The following is an 18,376-nucleotide window of genomic DNA, read 5'->3' on the forward strand; positions in this document are numbered from 1 at the left end:
AAAAGTTATATAAAAAATGCCCCAAAATGATTTTTTAAGCTCTGCCACTGAATGTTAACTAGAATGTTACCTGAAAGGTGGCTAAAGGTCTTAGCTACAATGCCATTTACTGGCATTAAGGCACGTACCTTTCATTTTCGTTTCAGTAAGACTGAATATCAGATCCTCATCCTGTATGTATCACAAGTTTTAGAATCTGCCATTCTAAATAAAACTTTCAAATAAATTTTATTATTATTTTCTTGTATGTACTATTATGAGGTTGCCACATTTACATGTAATCTGTATTTTCTTCTCTTTTTTCACACAAAAAGAGCAGGCCAGTGAAAAGTTGAATTTGTTCAGTCATTCCAAATGAAACTGTAAAATGCCGCATAAATGTACCGATAGCTCATATATTTTAGATTTTAACCAATAATTGTGTCCTGACACAGCATATAAAATTCAAAAGGGCTACAGACACTTGGCTATAATCATGATTGCAAAAGTAAGCCGAATGTATAGAGTAGAATTGTCCGAAATATTTGATGTCTTCCTGACTTTTTTAACGATTTCGACATTTTAAATGCCAGGCATTTAAAATATCAAAATCGTTATAAAAAGGCCAGAAAAACGTCAGATATTTACGACTAAGTGTAGAATACTTCGACTATAAATCATCATTCAGAAACCCGAATCAACAATGATTCGCTTATCTACAAGTAATCATCTAACGTACGACTTGACAAACAATGATAAACAATGGAGGAAAGTCGGACACCTTCCCCTACTTCAGAAAAATCAAATTCAGAGATTAAGAGCAGTGATTCATTTCAGGAGTTGATGCAGATTATTAAAAATGAACGCACTAAAGAATCTACTATAATTTCCACAGACGGTAATTATTAATTTCCTCTTAAATTAAATTATACACCGAGTCTAGGAAAAGTAAAATTTAGGATGTAAATCAGCTGTAAATTGTAATAGTAAATGCAAGGACATGCATTTATCGGTACTAAATTTAAAGCATGAGGTTGTTGTTAAGAGAAAGAAAAGTTTATTTGAAAATGTTCTAATTGTAATCAGATTTCAAGCTCTCTCTCTCTCTCTCTCTCTCTCTCTCTCTCTCTCTCTGATAAATGACAAATTTTACACTTTACTTTAAAGTAACTATATATAAACATTTAAAACCATGAATTATATATTTGACTGCTGTGGAATAGTGTATTATTTAAGTGTAATATGTAAATGCAGTGTGACTGTTGGGCTGAGCGCAGATTTTTATGGTTCAAAACGAAGATAGTAAGATCCACCTGCCGACTCAAATCATAGGCAAAAGTTAAACTAAACATCGCATGCTCAGTCTACATTATGATGTCTGGTTTCATACGTAAACATGTAAGTTTTCTCCTCGTAAATAGCCGAAGAAAAGTATGCAATTCTGAGAATTTTTATTTCTTATTTCAAGGATTATCAACTTCATAAGTTAAATATTTTACTTTATTCAGTATCTAAAAGATTATTTCCTTGATGTTAATGCTTTTATTTTCCTCTAATTATTTGAAAGGACATACGTGAAACTAGTCTTATGTCCTGTTTAATTAAAGTACTGTCAATTATTTTTGTTTAAATTACTTTTGATTGAAACATTGGAAAGATTTTGATAGAGTTAATGGACAATAAACATAAAAAAGCGCCAGTCATTTAATGATCGAACTAACTTTTTGAAACAAAATGGCAGCCAGTATGGCAGCACCCAGGGCTGGAAGAAAATTTTAGCCCTCAGTACCCGTGATTCATTTTTCACTGATTTTCTTACGTGTTACCAACTTACCATTAAGCCTTGCTTTGCGAGTAGGGCTTTGCCCGCCTTTTGCTGCGCTTGATATAATTAAGTTTTGAAGAATGATCAGTTATATAAAACATAGATTAATAAATTACTTTTCACTAAGATAACCTCAGTTCAAAAATTCATATATTTGGCTTCATGCAGAATTTTTTTTGAAGTTGAGTTCTTGAACAGTATTAAATAGTATATGATTGTAGAATAAACTGAAGGATACAAAATATTTGTTATCAGATTTTGTCATGAAAATTTTAATGACACTGACAGTGTCACAAAAATGTCTCGCCTCCTTTTGAAAACAATGTTCCAAGATATTCTAGAAATAATGCTGAGGCTAGAAAAGAGTTTTGCAATAAAGTTCTCAAGGTATATACAGTAAAACACGGTTATAGCGAACACGCTTATAATGAATTGACGCTTACAGCGAAGTGAATTTCATTCCCCAAGTCCCTATTTCATGTTGTAAACTTGACAGATATAACGAATTACGCTTATAACGAAGTTAACGAGGCCGAGTACAGAACGAGTACGCACGCTTTCGCGCAGCGTTTCATTTGTATTGTGACGTCATATTTTTGCTTTGTTGACGTCATGGCGTAATAGTTTCAACTGCAGATATTCAGCAAAATTTGTTGAAAATAGCTCGATTGGTGCGTAAAATTGATATTATATTGTGGAATAAACATAAATGTCTCGAAGTATAAGCTATATTTGGGCTCGTTTCGAAAACGTGAAGAGGGTTCAGCAAGCCTAGCCCTCTGTCACGTTTTCTTAACCCGCCTAAATATAGCTTAATTTCTATATTTCAAGACAGTAACCATGTATTTTATATTAATGACCCTTAATATGCGATGTTATATATTTATTTATTACTTAAATGTGTCTGAATGTTTTAATAATACTATAAAGATCACCATTTCCGTCTTTGTCTAATAAAAAAATAGCCATTATCTGGCAAACTGGGAAATTGGGCATACAAAAAATAACTTTGATAAGACCCCTGGATCAAACCAAGAGGTAAAATGTTTTTTTTATTTGACCATTTGATGTCTTTAAGCAATAACTTTAATATGTAGAACAGAAAAAGAAATCCCTAGGGCAGAAGTTTAAAAATAATGTAAAAAACGTGCAAAATTGATACATTTCAGGCAAAATCCCATAGGGTCCCATGTTATAGATTAACAAACTTTGAGATGACCCCTTGAACAAACGGTGTGGTAAATGTCTGATTTTTTTTCCTTATAATAATAATTATATCAGTAGAAATTCATGTAAAAAATTTCTAGGGCAGAAAAAATTAGACCCGGCCTCGTTAAATTGCCCGTCCCCGGGACTTCGTTATAAGCGTGTTTTACTGTATTACACATTTTACCTCCTAGTGTTGATGAAAATGAGCACATTTTTTCTATTGAATGTCAATCTTACTTGTATATTCAAGATTCTTACAGATTTCTATTTTTCTTGCAAGTCTTGCTTCAATTCAAAACTGACTGATTTTAAAATAAATGTTTTAAATCAAAAGTTGTATAATAAGTGTATATATATATACTTCATAGCTCATCTGAACCAAAGGTTCAAGTAAGCTTTTCTGATATCACATGTTGTCCGTTATCTGTCCATCAGTCCATCCATCTGTAAACTTTTCACATTTTTGACTTCTTTTCTAGAACCACTGGGCCAAATTTACCTAAACTTGGTACAAAGCATTCTTTTGGAAAGAGGATTCTAAATTGTAAAATTAAAGAGGGAACCCTTTTTTTTAAAGGGAGATAATAGTAAAACAGTGTTAATACATGTATGGTATCACAGGATGAATGACAATCTTTAAGTTCTCCTTAAAGATAGCTTAAAGATGCTTAAAGGTAGCTTAAAGACGATCTTTAAGCCACCTTTAAGCTACCTTTAAGCTATATGTGTTGCTTAAAGATGGCTTAAAGAAAGCGTAAAGATGGCTTAAAGGCAGCTTAAAGACTATCTTTAAGCCACCTTTAAGGACAACTTATAGGTCCTTAATGTCCAAACTTCTTTAAGCTACCTTTAAGCCATCTTTAAACCACCTTTAAGCCACCTTTAAGCCATTAAAAAATCTTTCAATTCAATAGTGTGCTTAATTTACCAACAAAATATATTAACTATATGATGATGATAGAAAAGGTATTAAAAACGGTTTTTGTTCTAGAAAATAAAATGAAAAAAAAAAATAATCAAAACGCCCAAGACGAGGATTGAACACGGGATCCTTCGTTTACCAGCACCACCTCGCTTCCTCTGCGCCACGGGTACTTACATATTAAGGGAGGTTTTTATATTCTATATATCAGTGGATATTGAATCAATGTATTCAATGTGTATTTTTTACTTGAAAAGATTTCGACTTCCATTCAAATTGTAACAATCAATCATATCTAATTTATAAATTACATGCATGCATATCAGGCTTGGGGTAATGCTAAATGTAATGGTAATGCATTGCAATGCATTACATGTTTTCAAAGTAATGCTAGTAATGTGTAATGCCTCAAAATTAGCATTACAAGTAATGCTAATGTAATGCATTACTTTCCAAAATCTAGTGTAATGCTGGCATTACATGGCATTACTTTGCATTACTATGCATATTTATGCATGTTCACTTTAAAAAATGTGATGAATAAATGAATAGTTGAAATTGAATTTGATTAAATTTATTTTTAAAGATGAAAGAAATAATTCTAATTGAGAAAAAAATGTTTTAATTGTACATGTTTTACTAAAAAAGGTTTTTTAAAATTCATTTTTGAATTGTTTATATTACTAAAGATAACAGCACAATTTCATAACATTTTAAGAGTGTTGTTATTAAGAGTTTTTAATCATTTAAACAATTTACTCCCATTAGTTTGCACTTCAATAAGAAGTGATTCAACAACACACTATGCCCCCAGGATAATCTAAGTATCAAAACAATCTATTGTTATAAGAAGTGCTAAACACCCCAATCCCCTTCCCTTCACTATGTCTCAATAGAATAGGAGACAGACATGCACCTTTATCGATAAAAGCAAAATGAATGCACTGTCCATCCATGATGAAAATCAATATTACTTCCAATATTATGATCTATTTGAGAATAATCTTACTTATTTTCTCTCTCTCTCTCTTTCTCTCTCTGTCTCTCTCTCTGTCTGTCTGTCTGTCTCTCTCTCTCTCTCTCTCTTGTATATTAATTACACTGTACATTAGTTTGGACTGATAGAAAATACAAGATTTATGTATTTAATCTATTATTGCACTTAATATATCCTAAGATAAAAATCGTCAAACAGTATTTTCCAGTCCAAGCTTTAACTGCTCCTGCAAAACATTTATTTAGTATAGCCCGGAAGATGGATGCATTTAAAAGATGAACCCTTTGAAACTTCGATCTTGAAGTGCAACAGCAATCTTTTGTCTTAAAGTGTCCTCCGTAAAAAGAAATACGATTAAAATATATTAAGAAATATAACTGGGAAAAATCATCTGTTTATAAATTAATAAAATTAAGTGTCCAAAATTATAAAGATTTGTGTAATCTGGTGATATATTTATATTTAGCTTTTAAAAACCGCAACATTACTTTCAAAAAATGTTTTTTTGTTACGCATGTTATCCTGTGTCTCTATTTCAAATCTGATATTGTATCATGCCAAATGTCTATAAATATCATTTTACTTATGTAATATGTTGTTCATATTGCCACAATATGATTATATATTGAGCAAATAAAGAATGACTCTTGTTTATTCATTGAATTTGAACCTGATACTGAGCATGAAGCTGTAGATATGTTAAAGAGTGTTGCATATTTGAAACATTTGCAAAAACTCTTTATTAGCTTTACTTAAAAAAAAAGTAATGGTAATGGTAATGCATTACTTTACTCATGTAATGGTAATGTAATGCATTACTTCAAGAAAATCAAGTAATGGTAATGGTAATTTAATGCCCAGAGTCATGAAGTAATGGTAATGTAATGCATTACTTTACAATGTAATTCGCCCCAAGCCTGATGCATATATATAGAATGAAATACGGAACTTGGTCTTCAGTGAAAAAAAAAATATTATACCATAATGAAACCGTTAGGCTTATTTAGTAAATAAATTTAAACCGAGTAGATAAACGTTCATCTAATTCACAGCTAAATGAAATGCAAGGAAGAAGATGAAATCATTTCTTTTATTAAATGCATTGAAACTATTAGGGTATAAGTTCTACGCAATTTTCCTGGTTTTCATGATCACGGCGCCGTTCCAGTATGTTTAAACATTTACTTGTATACATGATTTTTAGACTATCAATTCTATAACAAACAATATTACCAATAACGGGTGACGTATTTACTGCATGTGGCAATTGCAAATGATGTGTACATATACTTGTACATACAATTGTATGATGTACCAGGCCGGGTATGTGACATATTTACTCTTATACATATATTTAAACAATTAACCCCTATCTATGATCACCGGTACAGGAATTAATTAGCCTCTAGATTTTACTCTTACATACATGTATCTTTAATTTGTAGACGTAACATTTTTAAAACACAGAGTTGGATAATAATTCTTTAAAAATGAATTACAAATGTAAATAAACTTTTATTCACTAGACTTATCGTATACTCGTACATACTAAGATTTAACGCCTTTAGAAACACTGACTTGCACCTGGGCACACGACACACCTGTTGTGTATATCTTGTATATTCTGTGTTAGTTCCAGGGGTTTTCTTAAGTTGGACAAACAATAGACTCTAATTAGATATACACAAACATGCACCTGGGCTAAAGACACAACTGTTGTGTATATCTTGTATATTCTGTGTTAGTTTCGGGGGTTTTCTTAAGTTGGACAAACAATAGACTCTAATTAGATATACACAAACGAACAAAACTATGTCTAGACAAACAGTGCAGTAATATCCTGCCCGATATAACAAAGGCAGTTGAGAGTATTTTCATCTTTAACATGTATCTAGCAGATCTAGAATTAGACCTAGAAATAATTAAAATTGAAAAAAATACATACCTTCAACCGATTATTAAATTAAATCATGCAGTTTTGGTTTATTATCTTTATTTTGTTTAATAACCGGATGAACTAAGAGAGAGAGAGAAAGAGAAAGAGAGATTTCACCGATTTATTTATAATAGGAAACAAACATAATTAAATATAATTTCATACACAAATTTAGATACAGAGACTGCGCTCACCCCTACAATAATTTTGAATAATTTTGAAAAAAAAAATTATAAAGAATTTTATAACGGCAATCTGTGTCCATCGGAGCGGTGTTGATGATAGCGATATGTGTTTAATGGCATGAAAAATAAAACCGCCTGGAATATCCCCTCCCCTTCCTTGGAAATTATATCATCACTCGGATCACCCCCTCCCCTCCCTATAAAAGAGCTTTTGCATTTAATACATGTTTTTATTGTTCAGTTTGATCAAACCTGACTTAAAGGGAACTTAAAGACGGTTTAAAGACAACTTAAAGGGAGCGTAAATGCCACTTAAAGATGCTTAAAGGTAGCTTAAAGATGGCGTAAAGGTGACGTAAAGAAGTTTGGACATTAAGGACCTATAAGCTCAGCTTAAAGGTGACTTAAAGGTGGCTTAAAGATTGTATCTCCTTTAAGCCACCTTTACGCCACCTTTAAGCCACCTTTAAGATTGTTTTTCGCCCTGTGTATGTATCTTAAAAAAATCTTCTTCCCAGGTACCACTGCACCAGAAATGCCAAAATTTAAGCCAAAGCTTGTAAATGTAATGAAGATTCTAAATTGTAAAAACCGTGACCCCCCGTACCAATACTGGGGCCCCAGAAGGGGTTCAAAGTTTAAGATAGAAATATATAGGGACAATGTTTTAAACTCTTCTCAAGAACTACATTCATTTGCTACAAATTGTAAAATTATTATGTAAGCATTCTGAGATAGTGTAGATTCTAAATTGTAAAAACCCTAACCCCCGGACCAAAACTGGGGCCCCAGAAAGGGTTCACAGTTTAACATAGAAATATCATGAATATTTAGCATTTGTATAGGAAAAATGTTTAAAAATCTTTTCCTCAAGACCAACAAAGCTTCAAATTGTAAAATAACCATGCAAGCACCCAAAGATAGGGAAGACTCTAAATGGTTAAAACTTGACCCTCAGACTAATCAGGGGTTTAGTTGTATCAACAGTATCTTGCCTTGGTTTTAGAAGACATATGAACACAGACACAGACTGGGAAATAAAATTCTGTAATATCACAGATACATGAATATTTTAATTGCAGGATTTGAGGTGATGAATGATTCCACTTCCTTTTGGACTGATATCTTCACCAAGTACTTCATCGATCCTTCCAAACTGCCTGATGATCAGAGAGATGACATGTTGTTTTATGTCAGAAAAACTCACAATCCAAAAAACAAGTCATTTACATTTCGAGTAAGTCCTGCTTTAATGGTCTGTTTGAATGATAAGATGTACATGTACATGCCTGACTGGGTACTTATTTGTGAAACTCATTGGTAAAATCAGCTTTAGTTACATGTATGTGTGTTTCACCACTTGTAGCAGTTGGTCAAAATAAAGGATATATATTTCTTGCATTTCATTCTGATTTGGTAATTTCTCTGTTATTGTCTGTTTGTATATGATGTATAATGACTTTAAATTAAGGATGACATTGTATTTCTTGCATTTAATTGTGATTTTGGTAATCCCTCCTTTACATTTAATATTAGATTAAAGAGTTAAGTTATGGTAAAGGCGTTTATGTGGAATTTCCAAGAAGGGAACATTTTCTCATTGAATAAACACACAAGAAAGAAGTATTTTAGTAGAAATTCACCTTTTTAATCTTACATTTACAATACAGACTTATAAATCAGAAATAACATTTGAAATTTTTTTTTACAGCCTGAAATTGAAGTATATAGAAGAGACTCTAAGTCGCTCCCTGCCCTTGAGGATAAAACAATAGACTGGGAGGAGACTGTGTACATGAACATTATCTCACACCAGGTAATAAAGGTCCCTGTATATTAATTAAGAAATGAACTCAATGTCTACCCAAGTTATGCTCGTATAACCTGGGTTGGGGCAATTTACGCTGAAGCGGATTATAAAAAAGCGTAAATTGCTCCAACCCAGGTTATACGAGTATAACTTGGGTAGATATTGAGTTCATTCCTTATAATTTAATTTTCTGGAATTTGCTGTACAAATTGAGTCCGTTTTACTTTTAAAAATGATATAAATCTGTTCAAAATTCAAACGTAACGTCAAGTGTATTAGTACGTTGGTGCATTGTGACGTGTCTTGTGACGTGCAAACCAGGTTATACAAATTTAACTAAATTTTTCTATCCAATCAAATGCCGCGTTACAACCAGAATTAAATTATTATGCGATGTTCATTTATCTACCGTACTTTTTATTTCTTTATTTATATTGATCAGTCAGTGGTCCTCAAGGGGCAACAGGATAAATGAATAAAAGGAGACAGATATATAGACACTTAAACATATTACATACATGTAGTTTCTCCCAAGAATATACACTTCCTTATACTTCCCACTGTATTTTAATTGAAATCTGTTAGCTAAATCTGAAAGTAATTGATTTTCCATGTTAAGAATAAATTAAGTTTTTAAAAACATTTTTTGAAAAATGTTCAGTTTTTCTAATCATATTACTTTATAAATGGTCATGGATAAGTGCAGAATGTTATTCATTTTTAGCTTGTGTACACAGCCACATGTGCAGTTTGTACAAGAACAAGTGAACATCATCTTCAAATTCTTAGAAAATTCTCTCAGGTTTGTATAAACATTATATGCACAGTTTAATTATCATAAAATTAATTTCACATTGTCACCTAGTGGTCCTTGATTTACAAATCCTATTTTTAAAATTTACCGTAACAGAGAGTTTACCCTTCTCCAAGTAAAAGAAGAATGGATGATAAAGGAACGGAAGAAGAACTCACTTATCCTAACATATATTTTACTGTTGATAACTTTGAAGAGGTAATTTAAGGTATTCGATGTATAATGGCATCATTTTGTACTGAATAAATGAATGGTCTGATATTCTTAACCATGATATCATTTTGAAGTTGTTATCATGCAAATAAAGATACTCCACCAAAAAATAATTTTCAAAATTTTGATTATTATCCAATTATTTGCACCTTGAATTTTTCATTGAAGTCTATGGGCAATGCATCTAAGATATTGTAAAAAGTAACTTGAAATTCATGCAAATCTCTTGGTGAATATATGCATACACTTTCGTTTTATTAAAATATGAAATAAAATAAGTCATTGAACACAGATGTTTTGACAAAGTTAAGTTTTCTTTTATTCAACAATGAAAGATAATCCTCAAAAAGTTAAAGGTGCAAATGACTGGCTTCTTATGTTGTCAGTCATGTAACCTTGGTTCATTTTATTTTTCCCTGTTATCTAACAGCACAAATTTACTGTATACAAGGTTATTTACGTTCCTTGTTGTTTTTGCCTTTCTCTAGTTCCAAATGGTTTCACTGTTTTGAATTCACTCAGTCAAAGTTGTGTTTTAAGAAATATAATTTGAGCCATTCAAATTCGACCAGTCTTAAATTTTCCATTGACAATCGGGGCAAATGGATTGGAAATAAAACTGGGGGGAATATTTCCTTGTATACAGTAACTTATTTAAAATGATTTAAAATTGTTCAATAAGGCATCATTATACATTGAATACCTCTAGTACATTTAAAAAAAAAATGAAAATACACTATCAGTTATTCAATTATACCCTTTTAAATAAAGAAAATGCAGCTAGAAATCGGAACATTTACACTAAAGCATCAATGTGTGTTTAACATTGATTGATATTTTATGTAAAAAAAAAAAAACCCACAACATTTTATATTCTTAACATTATACTCAGGCTTTTGGAGACATAGTGGTAAGAGATGGCGAGTTAGTGTCTGTAGAACTAACAGCATCAGACAGGCATGGCAGGGCACAGGGGGTTATCTTTCTTGGAGCAGTGCGTTATGAAGTTCTGAAGAAAGTGTACGATGCCAGGGTAAGCTGCCAAAGAAAACTAAATTAGAAATGTATAAATCCTTAATGAATAATGAGTCTTTACGATTTATAAAAAAATATATGTTCGAAATAAGCTGCAGTAATTTAGCACCCCTTCAATTATTTAGGATAGCATTGAAGTTAATTTTTTAAAAAGGCCAGAGAGGACAAGATTTTTAGCAGCAAGTTTTAAATGAATGCAATGCTTAGAAAATGCTAACTTTCAGCTAACTTTTAGTTGATCAGTTGGTTAGTTATATGTGATTGACTTTTGAAATCCAGTTGAGCCTGACGTCAAAGATGATGCAGACCATGTCTTTAGGAATGATAAAACAGAACAAGAGGGTGGAGTTTGTCAGGATGCGGGGGCCAAAGAGCAAAGGTCATGCAGAGATTGCTGTCAGTAGAGTCCCGGGGTCAGGGCCAGAAACACCCAACAAAGAAAACTTCAAACTAGAGGATTTCAACGATGAACAGGTATTCATGAAAGCCATGCTTTTTATAAATTTACTTGGTGTTTTGAACGGTGAATATAGGCCCAAATTAGTTTTTAATTGTAATATAAGACCATCAAAAATTAATTCATTGGATCTCAGGCCAGCGTGCATCTGATTTAAAATTGCGCATTGCCCAATTTTATCATTAAATGAGTGAAATAAATTTCTCTAGTGCACTTGAGAATTCTGGAAAAAAAAATTCCTGGATTTAGGACCACATTTTGAGATAAAATGATTGACTCTAATAAAAGACATTATTGCAAACATTATGATGAATCAAACTAAATAATAACAAAATTTAATGCAAATGGCCGCCGAAACTAGCTATGAGATGCTGTGTTAAAGTTTTGATCGCGATCAGGGATGGGGTAATGGTAATTTGTAATGGTAATCGAGTGTAATTAATTACAAATTTTGATGTAATTGAAAGTAATGTGTAATGTAATTGACACCATCTCTGAATGCGACAGCAATGATTTTAGTGTTGGTATGAAGAAGAACGTTGTTTAACTTCCTGCAGCTTAATTGTACTAAATATTCCATAATGCTTATACACAGGGCTTTTCAAACCTAGTAGCTGTGGTATTTCCTGAAGAACATGATGATTCATATATTTCATTTAGTTTGAGCTAGTAGAGTTCGTTTCAAAATACCATTGATTTTCCCGCTTGGTTAGAGTCAATGTTTACGCAGCTCGCTAGACTCAGTCAGCGGGTCACTTCACCAGCAACAAATACAGTCCACCGCCACAACAACGCATGTGGTTGAAACAGTGCAATTGCATTAAAAAAGTGAAAAATAGTGTACTGCAGGCCGAAAAACAAATATTTTTCTTATGTATACTAATATGTAAAATTATTCTTAAGTTCTGACTGACTTTATTCTATTCAACAATTTGGAGAGAGAGAGAGAGATGGTAAAGTGGCTTACATCTTCACAATGTCAAGGTTTTGTAATTATGGAACTCCTCACAGTTTGTTTGGACTTCCATATTCACAATAACTTGACATTGTGAAGATGAACGAAACAGAGCTTCATCGGATTTAAAAAGAGGTTCCTCAGATTTTTTTTATTTAAGCAGGCTATTAAGAATGCACTTATTTAATATCAACATCATTCTGGGTTGACACCTGATCCACAAGCTATATTCTTTAACATCTTTGCTGATGAAAATTTTCGACTGACTCTTGTCCAATCAGATCGTAGTAGGCGAAGTTAAGACATTCACCGCTCATGACTTGAATATTAGAGAGAAGAGAGAGAGTTTAGGAAGTACATGTATCGAAACGATTCAAACATGTAAATACAGTGTTCAGGAAATCAGTACATAAACAACATTTGTCAGTAAACGCATGTATATAATATGCATGCATGTACCTATGAGAATAAATATAGGGGAAGGAAAGTCAAAAACATATTTTATCTATATATACATGTATTATTAAAATGCATGTAAATACAGTGTTCAGGAAATCAATACATAAACAACATTTGTCAGTAAACACATGTATATAATATGCATGCATATACTTAATGTATGTGAATAAATATTAAAGGGGAAGGAAAGTCAAAAACATATTTTATCTATATATACATGTATTATAAAAATGCTCTGTTTCTTCTAAGGCTCAGGATCCCAATCAACAAAACCAGTACACACATCGGAGGATGAGTGATCCAAGTGAATCGTTCAGATCATTGGTTCGGGGAGGGATCCGTCGTCTCAGCATGAAAAAGTCACGTTCAGAAACAGAGGATGTCAATGCCGGCATAGTCAACTGCCAGGAAGTGGAAGCTACGACATTACAGAGTGGTGAGTCAAGAGATTAAGTTTTATGTTAATTGCCAATTAATGCACACCGTTCATGTTTATGTCCCCTTTCATAGACGAGGGATGTAATACATGTGGTCATTAAACTTCATAATAAACATGCTGGCCATGATATGGCGATGACAAATTGATTTTTACCAATGTTTAAACATTTAATTTTAATAATTCTACTAAATATCATTTGGAAAGGTTTTAAGAAATTATTCATTTATCAAGATAAACCTATTTAAAAAAAAAGATCTCAAAGAAAGCTACATGTACATTTAATTGATGGCACAGCGTTTGCTGTTTCAGAATTGGAGCAGTCTACACATGCTAATGGATTCTTGGGCAAAGCCTTTGGACAGGCCTGGATGCTTTTCAAAGAGCAGAAGAGAGCCACAAGTGTGGCACTGAATTCCTATCTCACATACATTACCCTCCCGTGGCATTGGATCATAGCAGGTACAGTCCAGTGATCGGTTAGACTGCTAATGCAGACATTCAATATAAATACAGTACACATTTAGACTGTTGTCTAGTAGTTTGGGTTAATCAACTTCTGATACATGAAGTTGCTGATACATGTATTTGATAAATAATGTTGAAAAAATGAATAGGGGATGTAAAAAGGAAGATTTAATATTTGTTTGGTTTTCAAGTTTAAACATTGGTAGGAATGGTATGGATTTCAGAAAATTTTGAAAGCATTTTGCTGTAGATTTTATAAAAAATACATTTGTTCCATTTAATTAAAGATAGATCAAAATTCATGCTTTTTTGATTATTGCTCAATTTTCTTGTCCTGATTTATGGAATTACTACATGTATTACAAGTTTATACCTTGTTTGCTATATATAGTTTTGTATTCATTCATAATGGTGTGTGTTTTAAGACAAAAACATTGTTTACTGATTCATGTTGACTACATATAATACTTTAAAAAATCTCCCAAACTGTAGATATCATTTTTATGTGATGAATGCCTATTTAATTCACAGATTTAATCGATGCGCAGCAGAAACCAGTGTTAACATCCTGATAGATATTCTCTTTAGTTTATTATGTCTTATTCATCCAATTGATACTCAAACACATGGCTGTGTTTTCTCCAATGCCAGCGATGGATCCCTATATATGGAAATCATTTCAGGATAGACACTATAGATGTTCAGATTGCTAGGTCCAGAAGGAAGTCTAGTCATGAAGATAATTTATTGGTTGTCTTTAGACCAAATGTGATAAGTGCAATTGGAAATAATACATTCATATTGTGGTTATTTAAACATACTAATATTATTTAGTATAATATACATGTAAATTGTAAAAAAATGGCCACTCCTCAGGTAACATCCTATTTAAGATTCAGTAAAAGGCATCCATGAGATCTTTTTTTTTTTTACATCTAGTTATGCCTAATACAAAGCATAAAAAGTAGCTGAATTTTGTCTTTGGAGCACATTCCAGCCAAAATGTTTATTTGAACTATGTCATGAAGTGCTAAATAAGTGCAATATTGTTGTTAATTAATTTATAGTACATGTATGTTGTAGCTACCTTACATTTTAATTTATGATATACATGCCTACATGTATATGTTTGTAAATACATGTACATGAAGTAACCAAATTTACTGTTGAATATGATGCAGGCAGTCTATGTATATAAATATGCCTGCATGCATATGTTATAGTAAAATGTATATATTAAAAAATTAAAATCGTGTCAACTGATGGAATTTATTCTTTACCTGTATGTTAACATATCCAAAGGCATTATTTGGCAAAAAAAAAAATGAAATATGTCAGTTTATTTGCTATGAATAAGAACAAGATGACTGTTCTGTTCAATGTTCATCTAAAATTGCCAGCAATGACCTGTTGAATTCATTCTCTATTCTTTTGTTACTTTTGAATGTTGTTTGTTTTATACATGAAGGTACACAATTTTTTTTTATTTTTTACAACCCTGAGAGCAGCAGACAGTTCTACAACTTCTATTGAGTTCAGCATTTTGTCTTAAACACAAATGTTAAACCAAACATCTACTAAATCGTACAATGTCTTATTATTTTCAGAATATTTTGCCCCCTTTTTATTTCACCGTGGCAGTAGATCATTCTATTATTACAAGTTTTTTTTTTATAAGACGTGTATGAAAAAGCAGTTTTGTTTGAAATTTTAAGCTTCCCTCCTTTTATCACCAAAGCAGTTCTATTTGGTAGCGCCAAAATCACTAATGTTTATTTACTAGTTTGACCTCTTGGCAGTTTATCCATCATTTTAAAACACTTTAAATACATATAATATCAAGTACATGTCCTCAACAGTATTTTATTCATACATGTATGTAGCTTTATATAAAAATTTACATGCACAGAAATATTTAAATATGATAATCTAATAATTCAAAACATTAGTCCCAACAACTTGTGTTCATAAAATGATAAGGTGCTTTATAGACATGTACATGTAATTCTGTAGTTTAGAGACAGCTAGTAACTGCAAGGCCTTTGTCATAAAATCATGCATGAAATCAATCCGAGATCATGTATGCCTTAAAGGGGGGGGGGTTGAATTTTTTCATAGGATTTAATATACAGAGATAAATCTTCTCAAAAACCATTTGGCCAAAAAAGCTGTAACTAGTGTGGAAGCATTCTCAGACAGGGTAGATTCAAGTTATTTCAAATCATATCATGATCCCCCAAAAGGGGGGGGGGGGGGGAGTGCAATGGTTGAATTTTATATTGGAAAATTTTAAAATTATTTTCGGAAATTCAAATGTAATAATGTATTGTATTACTGCTATTCAAGCATCTTGTCATATTATTGATTTTTATTCTCAGTTATAGTCTGTGGCCCATTGACAATTCTTGGGCCCCACAAGGGATTCAAAAAAGTTTGATGTAGGTTTATATATACATGAACAGTAATATTGTTTAAAGTCTTCTCGAGAACCACAATTCTCAGTATGTAATATGACTATGAATTCATAGCGTTACAAAAGGGACTAAATGTTTAACAAAAATATTTGGGGGAAAATGTGAAAATCTTTTTATACAAGATCAATAATACTACAATGTCCAGATATTTTGTATATAACACCATAAAGCTGATTTTATATTGACTGTCGTTACTCAGGTGAGTGATTTGGCCCATGGGCCCCTTGTCTATTTAGGCCATTTTCAATAAATTTGTGGATATAGGAAAATCACACAATGAAAGAGTTCTGAGGTATAAGGTAGTATCCCTATGGAGGGGATAAAATTTAAAAAGGTATAAACAAACAAACATACATATCATTTTTTAAAACATATTTAGTGTTAAGATTCAATTTCTTAAAAGTTCATTTATGTCTTAAATCTATTGTTAAAAACATACCAATCATATTGACATTCCTAATATGCACCAAAAGCTCAAATTCAAAGTACTTAAATACTTAAATAGATTACAGACTTAAGATTATTAACCTCAAGACATTGTAACATTTCTAGCTTTGTCAATGATCATAATTGGTTGAAATAGTTTTAAAACATTATGTTGAACAGGTTACAGTTGTATAACTATATTGTAGAATAGCTTGTACCACTTGAAGACTTTTCATAAACCAAGAATAAATAGTGAGTATAAGGGGAATGTTAATATGGAGGCAGGCTGTAACTGTTTGGTGCTTTTTGTAATTTTTTTCTAATGTGTAATACAATGTAGAGACATTTATGTAGGTAAAATAACTTATCCTAACAGTGTGTAGTATACATGTATATAATCAATTTGTAGAAAGTAGAGTCTGAAAATTTTTGTTAATTAATGTTGATGAAAGGTACATGTATGTGTACTTGAAGATTATTCTGTTTGATATTGTGATGTAGGAGTGTGTGTTGTTGCATCTTTATACCGCGGTAAATAAAATACTAACTCTATTTCTGGCAATATTTGCGAGATTTTTTTTACTCAGCAGCAATTTTATTTCCCACCAGAATAAAAACACACATATTACTGTTCATAGTTTTTAAAGTCACTTTACTGTCTTTCATCAAATTAGATATTTTATTTTCCAATTATATATTTCAACATCAAATAAAATTCTTGTTCTGTTTTATGTCTAAAACGAATACCATGATCTAAAATTTAATTAAGTAGAGTAAGTAAAAAGCCCTATATATTGTGTTGATGTTATTCAGGCACATAATTCTAAACTTATGAGATATTAAATGGATATCAAATAGCAAATATGCTTAAATGTCAATCAACTAATATGAATTACTTTTTGATTTAAAAGTAAAAAGAGTTATTGAATCAGAAGACTCATTATTATTATGCATGTCTCTATTTTGTTTGCTTGGTAAATTGGAAGAAAAACATATTTGAACATCTCCAATAGAAATTCAGGGAAAACAACAATTACACACATCCATAGACCTTTCTATCCTCAACTCATTTCTAGAGTCTTTTTACAACAATCTTCTTAGATCCACCCACCTGAAATTCCTAGAGTGTGTTTGTATTATTGAAGATATCTTTTGATAGTCTTCTCACACAAATGTTGACGTATATTAGTTTTAATTGAGATCTTTATGTTGTGCAATAAGCAGAAACAACACTTTGTTGTCAGTGTTGTTGCGTTGTCCTTGTTGATATAACAACATTTTTACAATGATTTGTTAAGGATTGTACTGAAATTCCATATCTATTTTTTCTGTTATTTTATATAAGTTGTTGATTGTTTTTTACTCAGTTCTATTGTAAATTACATCAATTTGTACATTATTGTTCAACATTGATAGTTTATTAAATGATTCATCTATGTAGCAAAGTGAACAATTGTTGTTTTTTATTATTATTTACACATTAAGGGACATGGTCTTGGTTTAACCCTCAGCCTTTTAAAAAATATGTAGTTATATACCTTAATTTAAAAATGCCTATACAAAATGCAATATTAGTGAAAAATACTCAAAGGATGCAGACAGGTGAACACGTACATGCAATAGATAGTGCATAGTATGAGTCTTTATTTTTTACACTCCACATAATAAAGAATTATCATCTTAGTACATTACCTGCTTGTAACTACACATATTTGTATCTGAAAATCTTTGTGAAAATAAGATGCAGATGATTTCAGGCAGATAATTTGTTAAAAA

At 31.5% G+C, this 18,376-nt stretch overlaps 1 protein-coding gene across 1 annotated transcript; it reads left to right on the forward strand.

Annotated features, from left to right (window-relative positions):
• Nucleotides 1-717: 717 nt before the first annotated feature.
• Nucleotides 718-18,053, forward strand: LOC105342822 (uncharacterized protein KIAA0930 homolog). Its single transcript, XM_011449875.3, has 10 exons — nucleotides 718-877; nucleotides 8,136-8,290; nucleotides 8,765-8,869; nucleotides 9,588-9,665; nucleotides 9,774-9,875; nucleotides 10,783-10,923; nucleotides 11,205-11,399; nucleotides 13,046-13,232; nucleotides 13,545-13,694; nucleotides 14,232-18,053. Exons 1-10 carry the CDS (start codon nucleotides 742-744, stop codon nucleotides 14,270-14,272), a joined length of 1,290 nt encoding a protein of 429 aa, XP_011448177.3. The 5' UTR covers nucleotides 718-741; the 3' UTR covers nucleotides 14,273-18,053.
• Nucleotides 18,054-18,376: the final 323 nt, after the last annotated feature.

This window comes from Magallana gigas, chromosome 5 (assembly GCF_963853765.1).
Source record: "Magallana gigas chromosome 5, xbMagGiga1.1, whole genome shotgun sequence".
Classification (NCBI taxonomy): domain Eukaryota; kingdom Metazoa; phylum Mollusca; class Bivalvia; order Ostreida; family Ostreidae; genus Magallana; species Magallana gigas.